The 20,722-nt window shown below is 42.2% G+C and overlaps 1 protein-coding gene across 2 annotated transcripts in view; it reads right to left on the reverse strand.

Annotated features, from left to right (window-relative positions):
* PLPP4 (phospholipid phosphatase 4) overlaps positions 1–20,722 on the reverse strand; it is an 87,373-nt gene that overhangs the window by 45,777 nt on the left and 20,874 nt on the right. For both annotated transcript variants that reach the window (XM_081863784.1, XM_081863785.1), the window contains exon 2: positions 7,306–7,414. In XM_081863784.1, coding sequence (XP_081719910.1) covers positions 7,306–7,414 — 109 coding nt within the window. The remainder of the gene's footprint in view (positions 1–7,305; positions 7,415–20,722) is intronic.

The following is a 20,722-nucleotide window of genomic DNA, read 5'->3' on the forward strand; positions in this document are numbered from 1 at the left end:
CTTGAGCATGAGCTTCCATGCATCCCTGATGTGTGGGTTTACTGCCTGGTATGTAATGCATCTAAATGTTTGCAGCATCAGGATCTATTCCGATAGATAGTATGCTATAAAAATATTGTTGCAAAGTTAAACAGTAAACTAGCCTGTATGATTTTTGCATTCTCCTAGGAAGCAAGGAATCCCTTGCTGCCATAGACAAAGCAAAGTTTGCACAAGGATGTCAAGGCAGTTCATATTGCTTTGAATAGGTTTTCATGTTAGTGATATACAAAAATGCAACCTAGTGTTGTTGTTGTTTTTAAAAGCAGCCATGTTGTTGGCCCTGTTACCACTAGGATGCCAGTGTAATTAACTGGCAGAGTCAGGTAGTTATTACTTTGTGGGGGGGGGGAGCAAGCAGACTATAAGGAATGCTAAAAAACCAACAATAAAACAAATCTTTAAATACATTAATAGCAGAAGGCTGACTAGGGAGGGGCTGGATCCTCTAATGGAAAGGAAGTCAAAGTTATGCTAAAGGAGAATAAGGAGATTGTGGAGAAGCTGAATGAATCCTTTGCATGTGCCTTCACAACGGAAGATATAGCGCAGATCCCAGTGTCTGAACTAACTTGAGTCTGAGCAACTGAGGGAAATGGTGGTGACAAGAGATGATGTTCTCGGCCTAATAGACAAAATTAAAAATCACCAAACACCAGATCCAGATGGCATCCATTCTTTAAAAACTCAAATTTGAAATTGCTGGTTTTCTAATGAAAATATGTAACCTGTCCTCAAGATCAGTCTGTATAGCTGAGAACTGGCCAATGTAACACCAGTTAATAAAAAGGGGATCCAGAGGAGATATGGGAAACTTAAGAGCAGCTAACTTAACTTCTGGGACGCGGGTGGCGCTGTGGGTTAAACCACAGAGCCTAGGACTTGCCAATCAGAAGGCTGGTGGTTCGAATCCCCGCGACGGGGTGAGCTCCCGTTGCTCGGTCCCTGCTCCTGCCAGCCTAACAGTTCGAAAGCACCTCAAAGTGCAAGTAGATAAATAGGTACCACTCCGGCAGGAAGGTAAAAGCCGTTTCCGTGTGCTGCTGTGGTTCTCCAGAAGTGGCTTATTCATGCTGGCCAGACTAGTTGCCAGAAACCACAGAAGGGCAGAGTGCTCTGGCATTCAAATCCTGCTTGTTCATTTCCCACAAGTATCTGGTTGGCTACTGTGAGAACAGGGTGTTGGACTAGATGGGCCACTGGCCTGATCCAGCAGGATTGTCTTATGTTCTGTTCCTTGTTAACAAAGGGATTAGAGATTTTTGCTTTTTAGCCATAATGTTTCTTTGCAATGGCATGATGTGGGGGGGGGATTTCTATTTGGGCTCAGTTCTCCAAGAATTGACAGTGTTCCTGTTCTTGCTTCCAAAAAATAAGGGAATGGGCTGATTTACAGTCCAGAGGTCTGGTAAGTGGAAATTCACAGGGCCTTGTCTGCTGTGAAATATACCACTGCCCACAGCTTCCATCACTCTTATCACAAACCTCATAAGCTTCATTAGTGCTGGGACACTGCTACCATTCATCATTTCAACTTCTTCCTGCCACTCTCACAGAAAGGATTATTTTTGTCTTGAGATTGGATTACGATATAAAATGTAAGTCTAAATTCAAAAGGCCCAATTAGTTGGAACAAGACTTACAGTGAAATCCTATGTATGTTTACTCTGAAGGAAGTCTCATTGCATTTAATAGGACTTACTCCCAGATAAGCATGTATAAGACTTTCCTTATACATAAGTTCTGGAAGCCTTCTCATTTGCTGCAATTATGTAGGCTCCACACATCACAAGGTTGAACCTGTGTTTACCATCCAGTTACCATATTCAACATGACACATGAGAACCTCATAGATGCATGTGCGTGCATCTTTTTTAAAAAATATTATTATTCCAAATGTTTGCAGGCTGTTAAGGGGGAAGAAACTTCTGCCTCTTCGGTCTCTTATTTGTATAAAGAATTGTATTGTACCACATTCAGACAAATGAGCCTGTCTTTGATTATCCCTTGGATAAATGCATTTGGTGAGTTAGCTTTTCCACAACGGCTATAAATCATATTTTTTAATGCTATAAATCTTTAAGCAACCTGTGTTTGTGTATATAATTGAGATTGGATTTTGAGCTGCGTATACTAGCGGTGTGGCATCAGCTCTGTGTGTTTGTATGAATAACGTGAGGTGATCCATGTTAACAAGGCGTGCCAAGGTGGATCAGGGAGTTCCCAAACTTCTGAGAGACTCTGCTGCCTTTTCCTTCTTTTTTGTACATAAAGTCAAACTCTCAGCTCCCTACCCACTGCCTTACTTTGCTTTCCCGAGAAATGAAATGAAGCTGACTAGGGAAATGTCAAGCAGTCAAGAAAGAAAAAGTTGGGTCATTTGTTTTGACAAGCAGGTCTACCTTTTAATCACAGTGAATTATTCTCCCAGTGAACTCCAATCAAAGTTATTTAGGGGAGGGATGCTGAAGGAAACACACAGATCCTCCTCCTTATAATTTTGGCTGGGAAAGCAGAACAAAAGTGGTTGGGTTAAACTATGGGGGTGACCTGCTTCCACCCCCCAATCATTCTTTTTTTTCTTTTTCTTTTTCTTACAAACAAAATCATAGCACTTTGTTTTTTCTTCATGGAGGGTACTTCCAGGAAGAGTGATGAGGAAAAAAACCGCTTACTTTTCAGGGATTTTTTACTGCAAAGGTGAAATCACTGAGCACAATAGCCAGTGGACCTATTTCTCCAGACTTTTGTGGCTTTGGTACCCAGGCACCATGTATGAATGTTCCCTCATGTCCCCAGTTTTCAAAATGATTGCCCAAAACAATGTGAGAGAGGGAATGTGTCTGCTATTTTCTCATCCTCAAATGGTAAAAGTCTGCCCTTGCAGGGAAATCGCTGCCACATATTTTTCTGAAATTTGGCAGGCTTCATTCCTTCAGAGAGCATCCAATTCTGGCAGAAAATAGAAGAGGCTAAGTCTTTTTTAAAATACAAAACACCAACACATAAATGCCTTGATAAATTTGTTTGAAATTTGTCTGGCACCATCCACTCAGGAAGGGTTCCTTTGCAAGCAAATGTCAACCACTTATGTGTAAAGAGGGAAAAGTTATAGCCTTTTTAAGATTCCACATTATAGCCAACAGGGCCAAAATAGAGCTTTGGATTTAACCAATCTGACTGGGACCCAAATAACAAATCAAATTGGAATGACACAGAGCAGATTTGAAACAGATTGGGCTGTAGAACCGCTCCAGGTATAGGGCAGTATATAAATCCAGTAAATAATAATAACAGAACACTACAGATACAAGGCTAATCGTGTGATTGCTGCACATACCTAGAATGTGCATGCATATGAGACTGGTAACACCAGCATTTCCTGCAGCAACCATGATTTGTGAAGATGACCTCAGTAACGTGAAGTGTGGAGCTGCCCTTGCAATAAAGAAAGCTGCTCAAAAGGTATTCCAAGCAGGTTAAAACAGGTCTCCTAGCCACCGGCAATCATGCACAATGCCCTCTCCTGAGTTCCTATTAATATATGTGGGAATTCACAGAACATTTCCCTCTGTTGTTCTTTAAACTGCCTGAGGGCTGAACTACACATTATTGCAGTAGATCTGTGGTTGGCTGTCCAGGTGCTTTTCCTTCATTAAAGAAAAGAAGAAGCCATGTGGGGATGGGCTGCCAATTTGTCTGGAGCACATAACAGTCCTGATAATTTTGACGGGCTTCCCTTTATGCGGGACATGATTAGAGCTCCCTGTTCTCTCCCCCCCCCCCTTTTTTTAAAATGGAATGTATTTGTAGAGCAACACTGCCAAGTTGTTGAGAGCAGCAGGTTCAATACTTCCCCCTGAAGTTTTCCCACTCAAAAATCCTCCCCCTCCAGTGGGTGTATGAACTCAACAGTGCTTAGATTATCTTTTGGTTGCTATTTTGTTGATGTTGTTAATACTGTTCTATAGATTGTAAATGCTGTGTTGACTCATTGACTCGTTAACCGTATGACATGACTTTTGCTTTAATTGTGATTGTGACATTCAGCTTATTTTTTTTAGTTGTTGCTTTGTTAACAGAGTTTTATAAATTGCAATTGTTTCACTGATGATCTGTTACTCTATATGTTTTATGCTGTATTTGTGATGTTCCATTTTGTTATTATTATTTATTGTTTCTAAGCCACTTTGGGACTCATCTGAATGAAAAAAGGGGCATAGAAATATTAAAAATCAGATCAGTTAAAGCAATCAATGGTAAGCTACCTTAAATCTTTTTGTGACCTGTACCATCTTTCCCCTACATATCTTCCTTTCCTTTCATAGTATCAGATTTGCTGTCCTTTGTCTTAACTATGCTATTTTCCAGCAACAGAGATCCCTGCATGCTTGTCCCCTCCATTAACTGCTATAGCAAAGCCTCATCTTTACAAATTAGCCACCTAAGGTCGCCTAATGTGGAGAGCCAGTGTCGTGTAGTCAGTGGTGTAGCGTGGGTTGTCAGCACCTGGGGCAAGGCAAGTAATTTGCGCCCCCTAACCCTGGATTTGCGCCCCCTAACCCTATCCCTAACCCTAACCCCCAGATGTTGCGCCCGGTGCGGCGGGCCCCCCTGCACCCCCCACGCTACGCCACTGGGTGTAGTGGTTAACAGCGGTGGACTCGTAATCTGGTGAACCGGGTTCGGTTCCCTGCTCCTCCAGATGCAGCTGCTGGGTGACCTTGGGCTAGTCACACTTCTCTGAAGTCTCTCAGCCCCACTCACCTCACAGAGTGTGTGTTGTGGGGGAGGAAGGGAAAGGAGAATGTTAGCCGCTTTGAGACTCCTTAGGGTAGTGATAAAGCGGGATATCAAATCCAAACTCTTCTTCTCTTCTTCTTCTAACTCCAAGGTCAGTTCTAGCCCTGACAGCAACCAACTCATAATAGCATAATGAATAAGAGTACTTTGTGTATATGCGCACCCATAAAATGTAATTATAAATACAATGCTATGGTGTGCAACTCTAAAACATTCTTCTGTACTCCCCACCCCACTTCAAGAGCCAATGCTAATTGGTTGTCTTTTACAAGTTATTATCTCTCCTCAGAATAAAATCCATAAGATAAGCCTAGATGAGATCTCCTCTATATAATTCCAGGTAATGTTTTCTGTCCTGCCAGTGACATTTTCCTGGATAGTGGTTGCTTTCATGGGCAAGACCTTCTTAAATTCAAGCACATTCATTATCTATCCTGGCAGCTGAAAGATACAGAGCTGTACAAACCTTCCAGAAAAGCACTTCATGCCCTCTCATTACTTCAGGAAAACCCACTATCAGATAAGATTTAATGTGTGTGCTGAAAAATATTGATTTTCATTTAGGGCCACCTGGATAATATTTTTCCTGGATAATATTTTTAATAGGTCACTGCTGAACTGAAACACCCCCCCTTTTCCTTTTAAACAAAAAAGTCAGTGGACAACTGGGCAGCCTTACTGCTATGAAATGAAAGGAAGCCAGGTTTTGCTCCTGAAGTGCAGAACAACACATCAGTATACAGAATTTGCAAGATTTTACCTCCCTCTCCAATCAGGGAGTAGATTCATACCTATCTATGACACCCAAGTACAAAATGCTTATGGCCCGTGCCAGAAGTGAGGGGCACACTATGTATTAGGAGGGCTTGGCCCAAATACAGGCCTAATCTTTTCCCAGTTGACAACTTGTGCTTGTTAAAGAGAGAAGTGCCATGAAAAAAACATATGCATGCAGAGCTGACCTCAAACATTTGGCCATCTGGGGTAAAGGACAAGATAGTGCCAGCCATTCTGTGTACAGAAGACAACATGATTGGCAGTTCAATATTATTTCAGTGCTAGTGACAGGATCTTGTCCATACAGGCTATGGTGTTTTTTGGGTGAGGAGAGTGCTACATGGTGCACTCAGCTCTGATCTCTAACAGAACAGAATGAGTGGTGATTCAGGATGAATGGCTATAGGGCTGTCCCTGGCATATATTCTACCTGAGGTAATCACCTCACTCTGCCTAATGGTAGGGCTGGCCCTGCATGTATATCCTTTGCAGCAACCTCAGCTATGCATGCACCTCATGAAAGGTTAAGGAGCACAGAATACTTCTGTTCCTTTTCAATAGGAATCCAGAGGACTGAATCCATGTTGCAGAACTTGTCTGAGCAATGTCGAACCAAAAAAATAAAAATAAAAGCTAGCCTGCCTGCTCAATACATCCACTGGTGCTGAAAACAATTATATACTTCAGGCCTACTGGCTGGCGCTGAACTTATGGCACATCTCACATGGCAAATGCATGTGGTGCATACAATATGGGCTGTCATCTCCCTCAGCAAACAGATTTGCAGTACACAGCAAGGTCCTCCAGCCTTAAGACACCAAACTGACTTGGTAATATCGCATGGAAAGCCAGATAGCATGATGGCACAGAGTCCATGAAGAAAAGCAGGGAACCCTCTAGCATTCTGGCCCAATCCCTGTTAGAAGTACTCTACTGCCATCTGCACTGGGAAAAGATCAGAACAGTAGGCTAGACAGACCATCAGGCTAACTGCTGCAAGGATGCTTTTTTCCTCTCACTCTTCCAAGGAAGCGTAGATGGCAATGATGAAACTGACAAGTTGGGGAGGAGATGTGGTGGATATTGAACAAGAGATGGGTGTTTAGCAGCAACCGTTTGAGTTCCAGAAGCCTGCTTTGATTTACAACCACTATTACATCAATACTTAAAATGCTTTGGGATCCATGTTTACCTGACACAGGGAAAGCAAACTGGGACCAACCATTTCGGTTGCAAGCAGGCATTTTTCTATTTCCTGGGCATCTGAACAGCACCAATGATTGTATGGTTAAATCTATTTTAAATAATGCTCTTGTAAAACACACACACACACACACACACACAAACAAACAAACAAACAAACTTTGGCTGTAAATCAGTTTTGGAACTTCTGGAGAGGGAGTGATATATAAATTGAACAAACCTAATTTGACTGGCAGTCAACAATTTATAAAATAAGAACATAAATCAATCAGAATTTGTGACAGGGTGGCTTAAAGAAATGTCATACTGTACTTCACCCCAACATGCAAATAATATCATGTTCCATTTATGTTCTCACTGCAGCCTATGAACATAACTGTTCTGTTAAAAATGCACTCATTTCCAGTTTCGCTTTAGCTAACACACAGTCATCAAACAAGCCTCACACAGCCGTCAAACAATCATTAAATCTCTAGTACTTACAAACATGAGGCGTGTAGGTATGTTGTCAGATTCAACCAAAGGGTTTTTATAGAGCCAGATCTCTTCTGGCTGAATAACTCTCTGGAATGGATCCAAAAATTCTGTAAAACTAAACAAAACAATAAAAGAACACATTGTTTCACCATGTACCTGGAGCAAGAGACCTCAAAAAGTACATCACGGGAGATTCCCGCTTGCCATAATGAAAGAGAGACATTGTTTAATCAAGCGCAAGCAAATACAAGGCAGAAAATGTTTGTTTATCTCCCTTCTTACCCTTACCCATCTCTAGAGTCCAGGGTGAATTCTATATTACAATATGCAAACAAAGACATAGCAAAATAAAACCAGACTAAGAAAACAGAATACATATTATGAGTTGTATCCAATGAAGCTGTTGCACTTGTGCAATGGACACCCCCTCCTACCCCCAGCAACCTCTCATTGTACACCCTCAAAATGGGTTATGGGATTCTCCAGAGCAGATTTTTACAGTTCGCCGGAAAAGTAGAAGAAGGGGAAGCCATGTTACATGAATGGTACTCCACTCACTGCTTTATATCTCCAGTTCCTTATACCATACAAGCTGGAGTTTTCCTCACACCACTGTTGTCCAAAATGAAAAGGTTTCAGCAGCATGAAGAAAAAAACCTAAGTTATGTGGTAAACTTACAAAGCAGTGACAGTATTTGGAGCAATGAGTTAGAGACAAAATGCCTGAAGTATTTTATTGTTGCCCAACACACTCTGGAAAATAACAAACTTCCTCATCAGCAACCTGCAAAAATAAAGTACTCTAGCTTCCTCCTTTACCAAACTGTTAAGGAGGATTGTCCCATTGAAGAAATCTCTTGCTTCCAAAATTTTGGGGGCAGCAATATAATATTTTGGACCTTTTCCTCCACTTGTTTCCCCTTTGTTTGGCCTTAGAGAGTACAGTTGTGCCTCAGAAGTTGAACGGAATCCATTTTGGAAGTCCATTCGACTTCCAAAACATTTGGAAACCAAAATGCGGCTTCCAATTGGCTGCAGGAAGCTCCTGCAGCCAATCGGAAGCCACAAAAGCCCCATCAGACGTTCGGCTTACAAAAGAACGTTCAAAAACCGAACACTCACTTCTGTTTTTTGGTCGTTTGGGAGCCAGAACGTTCGACTCCCAAGGCGTTCGGGAACCAAGGTACTACTGTACTTGGAACTACCTGAAAAGCTTCCACAGGGCAACCATAATATGTAAACTGACCCCCAAGAGGCACACATCTATCAAAGCTGCCACAAATGGCCACACATAGAAACACAGGAGCCTGGCTTAGGTTGAGTCAGACCACTGGTCCATCTAGCCCAGTCATTGTCTACATTTACTGGCAATGGCTCTGCAGGGTTTTAGGCAAGGCTCTGGCCAATCTAGAGATGCTGGCAATGGATTCTCTGCCATGCAGCCATAGCCCTTCACACTCATGAATCTCAGATCTGCAAACCAATGGCGGGCGCAGCAACAGTGGGTGTGGCCCAACAGACACAATTCTTCATTCTCTATCCAAGCAATCAAGAGCTATTATCACAGATCAGGGACACAGTCTAGTCAGGTTAAATAACTAGAGGAGGCTCCAGGGCCAAAGGGGACTGTAGCCTGGAGTGGTATAGCCTGGACTGAATTCTATAAATCCCTGGAAAGCTACGTTCACCCTCTGGGGCTGAGATTCCCCACCTGTGATCTCTTCGTTCCTTCCCACCTCCCAGTCTTGCATTGGATGGGTGAAAAACCTATTAAAAGATGTGTTCAGAAGCGTTTTTGAGCAGGCTGGCCTGCACAGCCTGTGGCCCAGCAAGCCAACGTGACCCAAAGACTCATTCAAAATACTGGGTTTGCTACCTTTCTGGGAATGCAAAAGCAAAGGGTGAGGCGTTGTCATGCATCTGACATGCTCGAATGCATGCTGCATTTGGCATGCCAGCTCACCAGTTTCTTCAGGCCTGCGTTACCTTTTGTTTTATAAAGAAAAAGTAAATGTAGTCACAACAACAAAATCCCCTGCATTTAAATACTGTCAGATTGCTGCCTTCTACATTTCCTCTTCCGTCTATGTAAAATGTTCAAATTATGTCTTTCAGCCATATGCGGGGGAGGGAGGGAACAGGCAAATTAACCTGATGAAAGTGAACAATAATCAACTAGAGTCACAACAGAAAAAGAAACTCCTGCTGAAGACTTGGCTGCAAATCCAAAAAACAAAACAGCATCGCTCCCCCTCCCATTAAAAGACCAGATGTATTTCATGCTGCTTGTCAACACTTGTGCATATATGCACTCAGTAGTACAGTGGCTCCTAAACTCTACAGACCAATTATTGGAGGTCTCGGCAGACCACTTTTTTGCCTCTTTTTTAGCATTTGTAGTGCACTGTGCTAGATACCGAAGTCATCACTGGGGGCCTGAATGAAGCTTGTGGGCCCCTGGTGGTCAATGGACCTCATTTTGGGAACCTCTGCTGTAGTGTATGAATTATATTAGTGGGCCTTCTCAGTAATATCACCTATCCTGCAATCCCTGCCCCCCCCCCCTCAGCAAAGGGCTGTTCGGAAGGTGCAAACTTGGCTCATAACATACATTGCACTCCTCTGTTTTATTGATGCTGTTGATGGATTCTTTGTTTTTACTGATGTATTTCTTTGTATTTTAAACTATAATGTGTGTGTGCGTGCGCGCCATTCACTCTACTCTTTCTTGTCACTGGAAGTGGGAGGAGCTCTGGAAGTCCTATAGTGAAACCCTTAGTACAACAAACACCCTCTGCCAAACACTTCACAGGGATCGAAAGTCTATGGCAATAGCTATATCACAGTATTAATTAATGATGTAGCAACCTTGTAGATGTGGCTGGAACTTTGGGCTTAATCACATCTCCGTTTGCCCAGTCATTTTCCCCCAGAAAAACCCATCATTTAGCACTGAATCGGAACCAATAGCAATCACATTTTCCACAAAATTGCCTTTTATTCTGATTTAGTGCTAAAGGGTGGGTTTTTCCTGGGACAAGCAGCAGGGCAAAGCCAAAACTGGTGGAAATGTGAACAAGCCCTAAGCAAGAGAGAGTCAGGAGTGCAGACAGCAGTTTCCAGAAGACATTTCCAAAGCAGCCATCAAATTGTGAAACCCAAATAATGGGTTTGGCAAAGTCAGTTGTTATTGCATCTGCAGGATCAGTGAAGAGGAACATATCTTTGAGTATGTGCTAAGTTGCTGATTGTACAGTGGTACCTCGGGTTACATACGCTTCAAGTTACAGACTCCGCTAACCCAGAAATAGTACCTCGGGTTAAGAACTTTGCTTCAGGATGAGGACAGAAATCATGCTCCGGCAACGCGGTGGCAACTGGAGGCCCCATTAGCTAAAGTGGTGCTTCAGGTTAAGAACAGCTTCAGGTTAAGTACAGACCTCCAGAACGAATTAAGTACTTAACCCGAAGTACCACTGTATAGGTGAATATTTGTTGTTGGGCAAGTTTTATTTCTTTTGCACCAGGCTCCAGTTGGTGGATCTTGGAATTCTAGTAAAAAAAAAAAGTAGTTTTCATAAGTTTCAAGGAGGGTCTCTTGCCTCTCCTCATTAACACACACACACACACACACACACACACACCAGAGTTCCTTCAGGAAAGTTCAAACAAAGATCACTCCCAAAGACATACCGGAAAATATTTCACCAGACTTTCACAAAGGAAAGTCTGGCCTTTTTTCTTTTTTTCTTTTTTCAGTATTGTATTTCATCCAGAATCTCCAATCCAGAATACCATATGTAGGCTTCCAGCTATATATCAGTCATCAGAAACAAAATACTTACCCTGGTGTTCTTTCTTTTTGCCCTTTTCTGTACAGTTTGGCATAGAAATGTGTATTTGCTGAAGGCTATGAGCAAACATTTCAAATCTAAAGCTATGATACAGGTGCCAATAATCCAATGGAACAATATTTGCTGACTTTTAGTGCTTTTTAATAAGACTTTCCCAGGGTTTTCAGAAATACCATGGGAAGTCAAGATTGCCACATTTTATAAAAAATGGTTTGGGTTTCTGTGCTTTTTATTTTATGCTTTGCTGGAGGAGCCAGCGTGAAAGGTTTTAGACTCAGACCATAGTTAGGGGACAGGCTTGGATAAGTTTGTTAGATGAACCAGTGAGGACAGATATCTGATTTCTTCAGTATAATTGATGTTTCAATTATTTAACAATCAGAAGGTAGATGTAGCATTTATTTCATCATATTCATGTTAGCTACTTCACACAATGCACCCAGCCTCAGTTTCCATCTGCCTGAGGCTGCACGTTCTTACATAAACCTCCCAGAGAGTTTACCTCCAGAATATAGCAAGCCTCTCGAAAGGATATGTAATGGTTATGGGTGGGTTACTCGTGTGTAAACTGCCTCCACTTCAGTTAGATCGTTTGCTCAACCATGTTTAGGGTTAGAGCTCGCCCTCCGTGACCTGTTAGTCACTTGCAGAATCCGTCAGTGGGCGTTTCTTGAATCTCTTCCAGCATAAAAGCTGTTTGACCCCAAGTCTCCGCCTATGTTCCCTGCGCGGAATGCGTCTGCGCAAGTAAGGGGACGGCAAGGGCGTGCCAGCGCTCTCTCCGCTGGTCTCGGTTGAAGGGTCTCGGAGCCCTGACACCGATTCCTCCATCTCCCTCTCCTCTCTATTGGTGTCACGCTGAATTCCTTCCCCCCGACTGGTTCCCTCTCTGGCATCGCTCTGGAGCCCTGCCTCCGCTTTTCTCTCTGATGTCAGTTCCCTGACAGGATATCACCACAAATTTAACTTGAGAATGTTCTAGAGGACAAGTTTCTCAAATCTTCCTTCCTCCCACAGCCACCTGCAAAGTGAGGCCATCTGTGAGAGGATGCACAGCAAGGCTAACTGAGGAAGACGATCTTAACAGGAAAGACTCTAAAGGATGGAAAAGAACATGTTAGCAGATATTGAGCCTAGATATCAAATTTGGCAGTAGAAGTAGAGTCAAGGGACTCCATCGTAGAGAGAAGAGCTCCATTTTGAGAGACACCCTTTGGTATGAATGAAGGAGCTATGATGGGCTTCCAGATGCACTTGGACTTATCAGCCCTGACCAGCATGGCCAAATGCCAAGGATGATGGGAACTGGAGTCCAAGTGTATCTGGAGGCCCGTGGCTCCTCCATCCATACCAAAGGGTGCTTCTCAGCATGCGCCAATTGCCAAGTTGTAGTCCACATACCCCAAGAAAACCACAGCTTCCCCATTCTTGACATAAGGAAAAGGAGGAATAGAGGTTCCACTCATGAAAGATGTGGAGCAAGCCTTCTTTACTAAATAATAATGATACATGTATTGTAGATTACTTCCTAATATAATCTGGGGTAAAGGTAAAGGTAAAGGTAAAAGTCCCCTGGATGGTTAAGTCCAGTCAAAGGGGACTATGGGGTGTGGTGCTCATCTCGCTTCAGGATGAGGGAGCTGGCATTTGTCCACAGACAGGGTCATGGGGCCAGCATGACTAAACTGCTTCTGGTGCACGGAACACCATGACGGAAGCCAGAGCGCATGAAAATGCTGTTTACCTTCCCGCTGCAGCGGTACCTATTTAGCTACTTGTACTGGTGCGCTTTCGAACTGCTAGGTTGGCAGGAGCTGGGACAGAGCAACTGGAGCTCACTCCATTGCGGGGATTCAAACTACCGACCTTCTGATCAGCAAGGCTAAGAAGCTCAGTGGTTTAGACCACAGCGCCACCTGCATCCTAATCTGGGGTATGCTACTTAGATATTTTTACAAGTATTAAGCAGTTCATTTAAATGCTTTTCAATAAATTGAATAAATACATTACCAACAATTCCCTCCTTTTATTTCACTACTTAAACCTCACCTTTCATGCCTTGAAAATAACCACCATAAACATTAAGGAACCTTTGCATCACAAAAGAAACTTTATGTCACCTTCATGCATATTTAAAATACCACTTAAAAAAAAGGTTTTTGAACCTCTTTCTAGTTCCTCTGCAAATAAATGACTGATATGAAATTCCTTACTGCCGCTTTGATGAAAAGCCAACCAAAAAGGAGGCCAGAAGCTGATAGTCAGGGGCATTGGTGAGGCAAGATAAGTACAAATGCCGGTGTTTATCACTGTCATCCTGTTTACCACATGGAAGTTGGAGGAATTCTATTAAACAGAACAAAATGTTGCTGACCAGTTGTGCTGCTCAAATAAACTGCTTTTATTTGAGCGCAAAGACTCCCCAGAGCAGGGAGGCTGTTTTCAGGACAGTTGCAATTCATTAGCCTGAAGGGTGCAATAAAATAAACAGAATGCTATTACCAAAATATTAAGCTGGCATTGACGATGTCCCCCACTTCTACAGGGCAACATTCTGCTTTCTTCACTGAATATATAAAGACTGTGACAGATTCAATGGAGCAGAGAGTATGGACCAGCTTCAGAAGCCCATAGGATGAATGCTGAACGAACCACTGCGATGGCTACTAACCCTTATGGCTTCAGTCTTCCTCTGCGCCTGAATGCTGGTTGCTGGAAACCATAACAGCGGAGATGATGCTGAGCTCAGGGTGCTGCTTGTGGATCCCACTGGAATCTGGCTGGCCACTGAGGAAAAAGGATGCTGGACTAGACGGGCCACTGGTCTGATCCAGCAGGTCTATCCTTATGTGAGTGCACACATTACGGTTTCTGTATGTATAGCCCCCACACAGAGGAGGCAGTTCATATAAATGGCCATAAGGTCAGAATCTGTTTGGACAGTTCCCAAGGTAGCTGCATGGGAGATACATCACACCGATTATTGCTGTGGATCCCTGTCCAAAGGATGTTTGAGGAGCTCATGTTTTGCAAATTCCACTAGAAGCTGTCCTGACCCACATCTCCTGGCCTAATGCATGGATCGGAATGCAGTCATCCATTAGGTTTCACTCTCCTCCAGGCATGTGAAAACTGGAGGGAAAAACCTATGAGTGTGCACGTGTAAAAGTGGCATAGCTTAGGAAGAGACTGCTTTGTCCATGCCTACCCTGCCGCCTTCATATTTTCCTGGGGTGAGGAATCTGTGGTTACAGCTCCTATCGGTTCTGACCACTGGCCACGCTGGCTGGGGCTGTTGCGAGTTGAAGTCCAACATCTGGAGGGCTAGAGATTCCTCACTCCTGATATATATTGGAAGGGTGTGAAGACAATAGATTTAGCATGGGGAGAGAAAGATGCTTGCCAGACCTGAGAGAAGAAAAAAACTAAATTCCAGCAACACATTCTATTTCAGGGGTGGAAAATTGGTGACTGACACCTTCCCTGTCCTGACCCTTTGGCTATTTTTGCTGGTACTGATAGGACAAACAAGACCTGGGACCCAGATATAAGCTGCAAATAAAACATTTTAAATGTGTTGTAAAGTGCAATATACAAATGTGACACTTGTTGGCCACAGTCAGCTATGCCAAATTCAATGTATTTTTCAAAACTTTTTTTTTTTAAAGATTTCCACAGCATTTTTTTATATGTGTGTAGGTTCCACACAGGAGAGCCACATGTTTCCTACCCATACAGCAGTATTTGTTCTTCTGAAAAACCACTGAAGTCTAGAATGCAATTATCTAAATAATTGAAAGCATCAATAATTATCCTGATTTCCCCCACACTTCAACAAATGTTCATCAAGTATACTTGTTGTGTTCATGCACTACAAAGGCTTATTGCAAACCATAAGATTTATAGTTTGACCAGGCTGTTAACACTATTGCAAATCAAATTTTGGCTTCTGTGTCGTAAAGGGGAAATGCTGCATGATAGGTTTCTGAACAAAGTAATATGCAGTGTTTACTCTCAGTTTTGATTAACAGTCTATAAAGCAAACATGAGCCTCTATTGCCTTTGATTGTCCTAAGGGACAGAAGGTTCTTAATATTCAGCAAACACACCATGCAAAGAATTTAAAATTCGTTTCAGAAATGAACAGATCTAGTATCTCATTTTTATTCTTAGCCACACTGTAATTAGGGATTGCTTTTTAAAAAACCCAAAACCACACCAAATATTAAGACAGCAGTAATGACAACTATTGGGAATAGATAATATTGTTTGCAATAGGAGGCAGTCAAGATGACAAAGGTAGTAAAGCATGGGTCAAGAATCCAGGAAGCCCAATCAAAACTAAACGGCAAGTCAAATGAGATTCAAAACATAAAAGCGCATTCCAGGTACAGCCCAAAGCTAAAATAGTACATCGCTATGCAAAGACAGTGAGTGCAGCAGCAGTAACCAAAGATATCTTTCTCAGAAGAAGCTGAAAACACCCACCCTCAAGTTCAGGAGTCCCCAAATCTTCTGGGAACAGGGGCACATTCAGAAATCTAAGAAATGATCAAGAGCACCTCAAAAAAAGCAGGCAATACCCGCTTCCAAAAAATGGGCACCCACCCCAACAAACAAAGGCCTTCGTGGGTGCCAAGACTGAGGGGCATGCCCAGTGGTGAAATATTGGGAACCTGAGTCCAAGTAAAAGTTCTATGGCAATAAACACAGTTAAAAATGTAAAGGTAAAGGACCCCTGACAGTTAAGTCCAGTCGCGAACAACTCTGGGGTTGCGGCACTCATCTCACTTTACAGGTGAGTTTTTCTGGGTCATGTGGCAACGGAACACCGAAACCAGAGCAGCGCACGGAAATGCTGTTTACCTTCCCACCTATTTATCTACTTGCACTTTTTTCGGCTTGCTTTCGAACTGCTAGGTTGGCAGGAGCTAGGACCGAGCAATGGGAGCTCACCCCGTCGTGGGGATTCAAACCGCCAACCTTCTGATATGCAAGCCCAAGAGGCTCAGTGGTTTAGACTACAGCGCTACCCACATCCCTGGTTATACACAGTTCTCTGGGAGTAAATCTCTGGAACTTAACATGCATTGACTTGCACAATTTTATACTATAAGTTTATTTTAAAGTATGCCTCATTTTTTCACTTGAACTTCTTACCTTAGAGAAGGAGCACCTTTGAAGCCTGTAGCCCTTCAATTAGTTGTTTCCTGTTCATATTAGATATGAATTGGCTACGGTGGTACCTTGGTCCTCAAACGCCTTGATTCCCAAATGCCAAAAACCTGGAAGTAAGTGTTCCAGTTTTCAAATGTTTTTCAGAAGCCAAACATCTCATGTGGTTGTCAGCTATTGTTTCCAGGGTGCCTGCACCAATCAGAAGCTGCGCCTTGGTTTTCAAAAATTCAGAAGTTGAATGGACTTCTGGAATGGATTAAGTTTGGTGCTTTTGTTTTTGCTATTTGTTTTGCATTTTTGTTTTTGAGGCTTTTTCACTTAATTTGTTTTTGTGACTGTGTGGAACCCAGTTCAGCTATTGATTGATTGATTGACTGAGTGAGTGAGTGAGCGCATCAGTGAGTGACTGCAGAAATAAATAAAAGCCCCCCCATCCAAACAATGACTATCATCAGTGCAGATAAGGATTTTTTTTTTTTAATCATCTATTTTATAGTATAGTACATTGATTATTGCTTTCATTTTATGGATCAATGGTCTTGTTAGATAGTAAAATTCATATTAAATTGCTGTTTTAAGGGTTGTTTTTAAAGGTCTGGAACGGATGAATCCATTTTGCGTTACTTTCTATGGGAAAGCGCGCCTTGGTTTTGGAACGCTTTGGTTTTGGAACCGACTTCCGGAACGGATTAAATTTGAGAACCAAGGTACCACTGTATTTAATTAGTCAGGTCCTCCTGTCAGGTAGGATCTTGAATTGTTCCTTTCCTCTTTTCAAGCCAGAGCAATTTCTCCTCCAGTTATTTTCTTTTAATTTCCATTTGTTTCAGTTCGGTTTTATCATAGTTGTCGAAAACTAGTGTGGAGCAAACTCAACTGTAATTAAGGCTATCACTTCTAATTCACTGGAACAGCACTGGAACAGTGAATCCACTTCTTTTCTAACTCTCAAAGTAGCTTCCCCTTCCCAGAAATAGTGTCTCATTTGCAAAAGTTAAAACAAAGGATACAGTAACTGAAACAAAATATATATTTGTCTATTTAAACACATATATAAAACTTTAGAAAACTCAAAGAGAATAAAAGGGTCCAAAGTTGTGGCTCCCTTATCCTACCTGGGTGAGCAGATAAATGGCTACAATTCACCTCCAATTTTGATGGACATGGATCAAATGCATAACACACCCATTGGCCAGTCACATCTGTTAGAATTCCTGTGCCATGCTTGCAGTCATGGGATTGTTGTCTATCACATGACAGTGTATGTTTTGACTCCACAGAGTGGGAAGTGATGGAGACAGGATGTTTGTGTTACTGTATTCTGTGAAGTGGGACTATTGTCCTTTGTTCTTTCTCTTTGCTGTCTGATTCTAGAGAGAGAGGGAGCCATGTTGCAGTGCTCCGTGTGTGTTTATATGTAAATAAAGTAGATTGGCCAAAATGCTGAGTTGCTGAGGTCTGTTACGCAAGCTGCAAAGACTCTGTGGATCCCTAAGTGTGCCGAGGTCTGCTGGCATCAGTCGCTATGATGTTCGGGCTGAAGAAAGATTTTGAAGCTCCCAAACAATCGACCAGGAGGGAGATAACATGCCAGTCAGGCATGTGTCTCTGCCAGGGTCCTACTCAAGAGTAGGATGAGCTCCTTACAACATCTCCCCTCCATTCAATAATGTGTTCCTCCTCTGTCAAATGGAAATTGCTTTTTTATACTGTCAATCTGGCCAACTGACTCCACAGGCCTGAAGCAGTTACCAAGCTATGCACTATTTATTTATCTCCTCTCCTTCGGGAGGAAGGGAAGAGCTAATTTTACAGAAATCACTGGTGTAAGTAGGTAAAGGATCAGCACCCACTGTGCCCTATTGAGTCAAATGCTGGGGAAATATTATAGAAACTAAATTGCACTGGGCTACTAATTGGCAAACAAAAAGTTATTAGAACACACCTGTATTTTCTGACAAACTTGGACTAGTGATCAGAAAGTCTGTCTCGCTTGCATTTATTTATTAAAATCAGCTTCCCAATGAAACACTAATTTGTCGTGCACATCGTCTCCTGGGTATCCCAGATGAATAAGTAGGAGTGACCTCAGAATGTTTAACAACGTTGCTTCTTTGTGGAACCTGACTCTGTATCGTTTCAAACATGAAAAATTCATGGTTGCGCCCTGGAGATACTTTAAGGAAATCAGTAGAAATAATAAATTACTTTTAAAAGGGAATTTCAGTGGAGAAGGATTTGTCTTTGTCCTAGTCCAATGATACAGATAAGATAAAGATTCGCTATATATTCTTTCTTGTTGCTTTTAACGTCAAGGAAAATCAGCAGCAGTTCAAAAACTATGAGTTCTAATTCTTACCACAGTTAGAAGCTTTCTGTGGAAAGCCCTCGAGAATGAACAAATTTTAAAAGTTTGTGCACACACAATTTATATCCAATAATCTGCTGATTTTGCGATTCACAATTTATTGTAATTTTATGCTGATCTTGATATCCCCATTAGTCTCGCTAGGGTATCTGCCATGAAATATACAATCCCGATACTCTGCTGATAAAGGAACATCAATTACACATTTACAAACGACCAAAGTTTGTTGAGGGATTTGGAAAGTTGAGTGTGAATGTAGCTATTCCAAGGAAATGGATCCTTGCCACTGAGTTACAATGTACTACGATAAGCAGATAGGGAGGAAACAAAGGCTTTAAGCGTGTCTGTGGAACCCAATAGGCCTTTTCAGTAAGCCACCAGGTGTTCTGTAAATCAAGTTCTCTTCTAAGCACAATGGGGGGTTATAGCTGCTTTTTTCCTGCTTTCTCACTCAGCAGATGGCTCCCAAACCAGGGCAGGCTTACCTTTCCCTAGGCTACGGCTGTTCTGCAGTGCAAGATCTCTTGCTCATATTCACTCTGCCTATATTTAATGGCCTAAATCTCACTGAGCATCAAGACCCCTAAACAAAGGTGCCAACTTATGCCATAGATTGAGGGGGGCCCAGGATCACAGGTCATGTTGCACATGAGACGCACAAGTGTGACGTCACACACACATCGTTGGAATGAGGCTGAGCAGGGAGCCAAGCATGGTGTGGCTTCTAAGGCCAGCAGCTCATCCTCTCTCGCACTCGGCCTCCTTCCACAGCAGTAGCAGGAGGAGGAGGAGCCAGCCACACCGCCCAAGACAGCTCACCTCCCATGAGCTGGCGCTGCTGCCCCCAAACCTAGATATTCTAAGGAAGATACAGATGAAAGGAATTACACATTTGCCCCAGACTAGAGGTCTTTTCAGCCCCTCCTCCGGCTCCTAGTCTGAAGATATAGCCCTTCTGCCTTTTTCAGACTCACAAACTGAACCCCAATAACATCTCCATTCCTTGCAATATCATGAATTCTGCACATACAGACTTGATGAGGCTTTTTAAGACAGCACAGTAAGCTCCTTCCAGGAGGAGTCAACTTTCCCAGCCTATTCTTACAGCAGCTTACAGAGAGATATGGGTTAAAACCAGTATCAGATCACAAGTATTGCCACTCTCTGAAGATGTATTGTAGAGAGTTCTCTAGCAAGACCCTGGGTGGAATCTACACACATATAAAAAACGCTGTGAAAATGTTTTTTAAAAAAATAAAAATAAAATAAAAAGGTTTCGAAAAATACATGGAATTTTGCATAGCTCACTGTCGCCATCTAGTGTCCCATTTGTATATCGCACTTTAAAATACATTTAAAATGTTTTACTTGCAGCTGTGAGTCCCAGGAAACATTACAGTTAGTGTCCTTGTAATTGTAATTAGTGTCATATAGTACTATACTGTGTCACTAAGTGTTTGCAGCTGAGGTCAGGAGTTTCCTGTTGAAATTCTGTTCTCATTTAAGAGAGATAAACTTCTTGTTTAGCTAACTGTTCAGTGTGTCCTCACAGCTTTCCATGACAGATTTTTTAAATATTAAAATAAAACATTTATAGGTACAGAATTAGCACATTTTTTAAATGACTGTTGCTCTTGCTGAGTTTGTCTAAGATCTACTCTGGATCAAGCTGAGTTAGAACAGTGATTTAAAACTAATTGTGTGTTGATTCTGTACCTATGAATGAAATGCATTTATTTATTTAAAAACCCTTCAGGAAAAAGTGTCATAATACTGCAAAATACTTTAAACAAAACACTGAAGAGAGAAAAATTACCTTTTCTGTCTTCAAAGTAGTGTGTGTGTGTGTGTGTGTGTGTGTGTGTGTGTGTCAGTACTGGGAAAATAACCCCAGAAGAAAGACAAATTTATAAATCCCACTTCATAGTCTAATAAAACACATTCATGTGATGGTGGGGGATGGGGACTTTAAGATGTCAAGCAAAGCAATGTACCATCCTATAAATGTTTATTTTGAAATAAG

The sequence above is a fragment of the Podarcis erhardii genome, assembly GCF_964252035.2.
Source record: "Podarcis erhardii genome assembly, chromosome: 5".
Lineage (NCBI taxonomy): Eukaryota > Metazoa > Chordata > Lepidosauria > Squamata > Lacertidae > Podarcis > Podarcis erhardii.